At 38.0% G+C, this 7454-nt stretch overlaps 1 protein-coding gene across 1 annotated transcript in view; it reads left to right on the top strand.

Moving 5' to 3' along the window:
- The first annotated feature begins 2835 nt into the window (after positions 1 to 2835).
- LOC139934798 (uncharacterized) overlaps positions 2836 to 7454 on the top strand; it is a 35811-nt gene continuing 31192 nt past the window's right edge. Inside the window, exons 1-5 of the mRNA XM_071929202.1 lie at positions 2836 to 2845; positions 3224 to 3331; positions 4363 to 4716; positions 5356 to 5469; positions 6714 to 6962. Of these exons, the coding sequence (XP_071785303.1) occupies positions 2836 to 2845; positions 3224 to 3331; positions 4363 to 4716; positions 5356 to 5469; positions 6714 to 6962 (835 nt within the window). The remainder of the gene's footprint in view (positions 2846 to 3223; positions 3332 to 4362; positions 4717 to 5355; positions 5470 to 6713; positions 6963 to 7454) is intronic.

Raw genomic sequence — 7454 nt, 5'->3', positions numbered from 1 at the left:
GTCACACGAAGTTGTGTGCTTTCAGATGCTTGGTTTCGAGACCTCAAAATCTAAATCTGAGGTCTCGAAATCAAATTAGGGGAAATTTACTTCTTTCTCGAAAACTACTTTACTTCAGAGGGAGCCGTTTCCCACAATGTTTTATACTACCAACAGCTCCCCATTGCTAGTTACCAAGTAAGGTTTTATGCTAATGTTTATCTTGAGTATTTACCAATAGTGTCCACTGCCTTTAAGCACACCAATTAGCTCAGCACAGCCACATGTTGCTTACTAGAATGAGGTTACCAACCAAAAAACATTACACACTTGTATATTTGCCCTGCATCCCAGATAGTTGGTGTTAAGCAGTTCTTTCTGCTGAGCAGCTAAATGAAGTTGAGGCCTTGTGTAAGTCTTAGACATGTTTCTGAAGCTACATACGGGGTTGCACTGTATGTTGACAATTGTTTTGGTTAAACGGTAAAAGGACGCGTTCATAACAGTCATATTATAATTCACATTTCATTTTCGCGCTTATTTCATTTTGATACCTCTTGGTGGTGCGCTTTTTAGACGTAGAACGAGATGCCAAACGAAGAGCACCACGCAGTGACCATGCACATTCCTGACTATATTATAAGTTATAATAATGATTCACTCACTGCAGCCGTCAAAAAGGGTTTGTACACAATGCCTAACGAATTGTACGACTTTTTACACCTTGTGTTAATGTTCGGTGAGTAATACTAATTGAAGTAGTAACAGTAACGATGGACAGCCATACATTCAGAATGATGCAGAGTTTAAACACGCTTGTTTCAATATGCCGTCTTTGATTATGACAATAATTCGGTGTTATTAGTTCTTAACATGCATCTGAAACTGACCGAAGCCGGAGACATTTATTCAATTAACCCATGAATCTGCAGTGTTTTAAAAAGACAGAATGGGTGGGGGTGTTTTTCCACGTCACATTTAATTGGATTATTTAACTCCGGTATTGCCTTTTGCTGGTTGTACGATGATGAAGCATTGAAGAAATGGACGTGAACTTATCCCAGATGAGATGAGATTTACAACTTCAATTCTTTCAGTTACAGCTAATCTTCTGTCCGGTTAGTGGGCAACTAAGGTAAGCCGTACACTGTCATTTGTTTTTGATACAAGTCGCCGCTGTTCAGCTTGGGCTGCGGTAGCCCTTCATGGTTGGACGTCAATGTAGCAATGTGTATCCAAAGATGGAGTCCAACCTGGGCTGGGGGTCACTTTATGGCACCTTATTCGGGTTCTTAAAGGCAGTGGACACTGTTGGTAATTACACAAAATAATTATTAGAATAACACCTCACTTGGTAACTAGTAATAGGGAGAGGTTGATAGTATAAAACATTGTGAGAAACGGCTCCCTCTGAAGTGACTTAGTTTTCGAGAAAGAAGTAATTTTCCACGAATTTGATTTCGAGACCTCAAGTTTGGAATTTGAGGTCTCGAAATCAACCATCTGAAAGCACACAACTTCTTTTGACAAGGTTTGTTTTTAAATTTCATTATTATCTCGCAACTTCGACGGCCAATCGAGCACACATTTTCACAGGTTCGTTATTTTATGCATTTGTGCAGATACACCAAGTGAGAAGACTGGTCTTTGACAATCACCAATAGTGTCCACTGGCTTTAACGTCCGTGTGTATACAAGTAGCGATTGAAACCATAACTGTTTGTCAATAATAATAAAAAACAAACATGTTCAAGAACTTGAAGCGTGTGCAAATTATTCTGATCAAATTTGGTTTAAAAGTGACTTCAACACGATTTCCCAATGTAGTGGATGACAGTTGATTTTCAAAAAACACGTGTAACAACTAAAACCTGATCCTGTTATTATTTACGTGTTGATATTCTTACTGACTATGAGTGAGTTTAATCATAATTTTGTTTTCTTCCCCTGTCTAGGTCAGATGGAACACCAATTGTTTCCCAGCAAATTGGGAGTGTTAATTTAAAATGTGTTTTTTAAATTTATGTAACTGACTGACATTTTTGTATGTGAAAAACTGCTTAATGCGTTCTTCGTCATTATGTGTGCCGCCTTTTCGCTATTTTCAAAAGAATTTTGTGTTTGCATTGGTTTGATCAACGTTTTTCTCTTTCTGTTATCATTTTCATGTTTTAATGTCATAACAGCCATATTTTGTTGTCTCTGTTTGGAATTTTCCGAGCTCCCTTTTCTCATTTGGACAAACATCGGACAAAAATAATGTCAATGAACCGATCAATCAGCAATACACGCTGCTTTTAACTAAAATTTAATACATTTTCGAGCGTCTGTAGCCTAAGCTATGCTTAATAGTTCATTAAACTTGACAAAGTCTTTTGTACGTAAACTTGTCCAAATCTGACGCTCGAAATATTAACACTCCTCTGAGCCAGGTTTCATAGAGCTGCTTAGAGCACAGCTAAGCTAACGTATAAACTTTCTTACCAGAATAAAGTTACCATCCAATTTACCATTTCATGTTCTACCCGAACTTGCTTATTTTGGTTGAGCAGGAAATATGTAAGCAGTAATTTCTGTTTAGGCAGATCTATGAAATCGGGCCCCTCATGGTTTCATCCGTGTATTCTTCAAAAACAAACATATTTCGCTATGCGTTTTACCTTTTAACGCTTCACCATCTGCATCTGATTATTATTATATATTATTATGTTAAACTTGGTAGAGATTGATTTTAACTGATGAATTATACAATGCTATTACCATTTACCTGATCAATTGTACATTGTACCCAACATTTTGTGCTGCTACAGTATTCGATGTATAAAATAAACTTTATTCATGTCATTTTTAAGAGCAATGAATGGATGTAAATTAATTTGACTGACAAAAAAAAAAAGAAAAAAAAAAAACAAAAAAAACCTCAGTGATATTTATAAAAAGTAAAACGACGTACAAACAGAAATGAAAATTTTGCTCAAAATTCTAAAAAAAACAACACTATAAATTCATGTCAGCATTTCTCATCGTTCATTACTTGTTTCTTTACAATGTTTAACAGCTAGGACATACAAAGAAATACAAAAACCCTCTCTGCTTTTTAAGTAGTTTTAGTTGCAAGGTTAAAAAGTAAAACGTCGTAAACATAAATAGTAATAGTCAAGTGCTCACTGAATACTATACTGAATACATTTACGTTAACATTTCTCTTGTTTCTGTATGTCTCTTTACATTTTTTTTTTCACAGCTGCAAGCCAATGTCTTCAAGATTCAGATTGTCTCGAAGGGACGTGTTCATCGGGTACTTGCCACTGTACCACTAATTGGCAGTATGTAGAAGGAATAGGCTGTGCCAGTAAGTACAATGGCCACGGCTACTCTCTCGTAACTCACCCATTTCATCAGCACATTTGTAGTATTTCCCAAAATATGTAAACTTTGAGTTATCATTTAAATAATGTATCGTACACGTTTTAACTCCTCACATAAAGACAGTTGTATTTCACATGATTCGGGTAAGCGTTTGCGTAGTTGCATAAGAGACAGCGAACACCCATACATATATGAATGAATGTGTATGACACATTAATATTAATTAGTAGGCCCTAAAGGAGCCTTGTGCCATAAATGGTGCCAAGTGACGGTACCTGTAAAGCCACTTGGCTAGTACCAGAGTTTGCTCACCTTCCCCCAACCCTTTTCGCGCAATCATACAAATACACAGTTTTTAGACCTCATTAGTCTTAGGATCGCGCGCAAGAAGTCAATCGCGCGATCGACTATGAACCGGCCTTAGTGTAGACTTGATGACAAGTCGTTAGGCGCTGCCTATTTGTCTGCCGTTCATGCAACAGTCACAGTGCGATGTTACACATGCAACAGTCGTAAGTAGCTAATTGCGACTGACTCCCACACACATACTGGGATCGAGGGTGTGTGTATCGTCCCCGTAGCTACACTGCGCTGTAACTACACACCGCGCTTAACAATTACCGTCTTTACCTCAAGACTACGTCAAAGCGCGAGTCAGTGCAGGAACAAAAAGATGGCCACATCACAGTTTGTACCAATGTTACACAACAGTCAGCAATAGTGTTGAACTTGTAGAATATAAAGCAGGCGACTTTTAATAGGAGATAATTGTTATGTTGAAATTTTGCAACTGTTGAGTTTTGATACAAATCTGTTAACACGAATGTTTTTTTTTTTTTTCCAACTTTCGGCCGTCCACGCCAATCAGCGCGTTTGTTTATCGAAAATCTCTACAGAGTCCCCGTATCAATTTAAAATGGGTCACTCGTTTAAGCGGCGTCACCCATTGATATTTCTGGATCGACAAACAAACTATTGATAAAACTTCCAATACAACTGTGATACAAATTGCAGGGAGACCATGCGATGCAACAGAGACGCCTTTTAGTGACGTATCGTGCTACAGACAACTATCATCACATGAAACAGTACAGCAAGAGGCCCATCGCCGCTGTGTGGATGCCGGTTATCACCTACCAGTCATCACGACCGATGAAGAACGCAATTTTGTCGCAGGTCGGTATAGGACTTTCGAACGCATATGGACAGACGGAACTCGAAATGGCAGTATTTGGAAGTGGAGCACCGAAGAACCGTTTGAAACAATTGATTATAAACATAGCCAGTACTGTCTATATTTGAGGTCTAACGATGAAAAGTTGCAGGCTTACAGGTGTAACCTAGAACGCAATTTCGTCTGTGAAAGATGTGAGTATTATATAAAGGTCCATGGTGCAAGTCAGCAATTTTTTTCTGTAGACGTATAGAATTACATTCCTCAAATTTGTTCCTAAGGTCTTTTTTAAGGATTTTCTTTTTTAAATCGATTTGCAAAAACAAAAAATCCCTGTTGAAAAGTAATATTGACAGTGGCAATTTTGATGTACAGAAGAAAATTGCTTCCTGGCATGCGTTTTCAGTGGTTAATGACTGGCCAATGACCGAAATTTTATGTTACAGCCGCCAAAACGCACCCCATTGTGTTTCCTTGACGTCACTACCTACGCTAAAGTGAATCTGTTGCTATTTTGTAACCCAGATGTTCCGTTTGTTATTAGGCCTAGCTTGTGGCTACGGCTAACATCTAACATCGTGTGTATGTACTAGAAACTCATTTAGGACTTTAACAAGTCGACACAAACACTTTTTCGGTTTTGTTTGTTTCTTTTTCGTAAGTTCGTAAGTACACACAAATGAGGAATGTCTACACTCTAAGAAGTCCCGGGTCAGATCCGACCCGGAAAGGGGCCTGACCTTTTCCGGGTTGGTACGACCAGGAATTCCGGGTCAGTAATTTCGGACCCGGAAAAGGATCATCACGACCCGGAATTATTTTGTTTATTACAGCTTTATGGAAGGTATGTACCGATGATTCCTACTGTGAGAATGGCGTTTGTAATAGCTACGGTTTCTGTGTCTGCACATCTGGATGGGGAAATGACGATTATCAGAAATGCTTAGGTAGGAACAAGTTTTGTTTTAAGCAACATTTTTCTTTATCAACAAGTTTGAGAGCACGCTCTTGACACTCTCTGTGCATATACTAACACTTTGACTGATTGAGTGGAAATAAAGGTATTTATAGATCGATACATTGTCTCTGCCAAACACTTAATGCTTCAGGTTGCATCACCTTCATTGTTTTGTGAGTTGACGCCTGTGGTTCTTTTCAGAACCACCCCGACTCATTTAGAGAATATCACAACATAGTGTTACCGCAAATCTTTTTATATCACATTTGCACCGTGCAAAGTTTCAAAACCCTACTCATCTTAGTTGTGAAAATAGCCATGGTTGACACTGAACGCTAGTGTTATAAGAATGACTGTCTTTTTGAAGATATAAGGGGCTTGTAATATTGTGACTTTATTTTAAATATTGATTCGTAAATTAAAAAGTCAGAATCGATTGAAATCTTTGCCACAAACACTTCACCTCAGATGACTTGAAACCAAAGGGACTAGGTACATTTTGTAGGACAAACAACACAATGTCCACTGATTTACGCTTATCTTACACAGTTTGAAGATAATGATAGTAGAAAGCTTCCCTGAAAATATTACTTGCTGAGGTGCTATAGTTTTTGAGAAATGAGTAAAACAATGTCATGAAAATAATAAATTTTCGTCTCACTGATCATGAGACGAAAATTATTTTAGCATGTAAAAACGTATGTTCATGACATTGTTTTACCCATTTCTCAAAAACTACAGTACCTCAGCATCTAACATTTTAAGGTGCGCTCTCTACTATCATTATCTTCAAACGGTGTAAGTTTAATGACATTCTGTGCACATTGTGTTATGTGTTACAATATCCTTTAAAGACACTGGACACGTTGGATAGTTGTCAAAGACCATACTAGTATTCTGATATGGTACATCCCAATTTTATGTGCATTAATTAATAACCCTGCAGAAATTTCTGGCTCTATTGGGCATCGAATTTGCACGATAATAATAAATTATTGAAAGAAACAACATTCTTGTTGCATTTCTGTGTGTACTTTTGGACGCATAATAAAAGGCTTTGGCTCGAGTTTTTTATTATTTGAGTCAGAAATTAATAACCCTTTCTCAAAGACCATACTTGACAGGGAGCCGTTTCTCACAATGTTTCACGGTTTCAACAATAGTTTTTCAGTAATTACCAGTAGTGTCCAGTGCATTTAATTATGTATGACCAATATAACATTCTCGTTTCAGTAAATCTTTTAGCAACCACTGTTGCAATAACAACTACGCTACCTGTAACTACATTCCCGCTCCAAACAACCCTCACACCAACTCCTGAGCAAACAACACAAGGCGAAACAACCCCACATGTCGAATCAACTACACCCCATCTGACTACCCAAACTGCGGTGATAACGACTGGTTTAAAGACTACCGCTGCTGATTTAGAGACTACCGCAAAAAGCGCAAAGCGCACGACTGGTACAGAAACCACCACAGGTATAATGTAACACGCACTGTGTTGACATGTTAAAGGAACACGTTGCCTTGAATCGGTCTAGTTGGTCTTAAAACGCATGTGGTTAGAAAGATGTTTTAAAAGTATAATACAAAGATCTAAAAGAACTAAGCACGGTCGGCCATTTATGGGGGTCAAAAACTTCACTCCCATAAAACAATGGCCGACCGTGTTTGTCGATGCGGTAAAAGAAAAACCAAGATCATGATATTCTACTTTAAAAATATCTTTCTAATCATTTATTATGCATTTTAAAACAAACGCTTTTCCCAAAGACCAACTCGACCGAACTAAGGCAACGTGTTATTCAAAAGCAATGAAAGGGAATCGAACCTACACTCCAACCATGCAACCATTAACCCTTGAGTTCGATGAGGTAGACTGTTCGGCCACGGCACAACACATAGTATGGTGGCTCTGAAGGGACATCGCACATAGTTTATAAAAACCTTAAGTATAAACTTTTTCGTTTG

Source organism: Asterias amurensis, chromosome 3, assembly GCF_032118995.1.
Source record: "Asterias amurensis chromosome 3, ASM3211899v1".
NCBI lineage: Eukaryota > Metazoa > Echinodermata > Asteroidea > Forcipulatida > Asteriidae > Asterias > Asterias amurensis.
The sequence above is the reverse complement of the archived record's forward strand: the minus strand, read 5'-3'. Positions and strand labels throughout refer to the sequence as shown.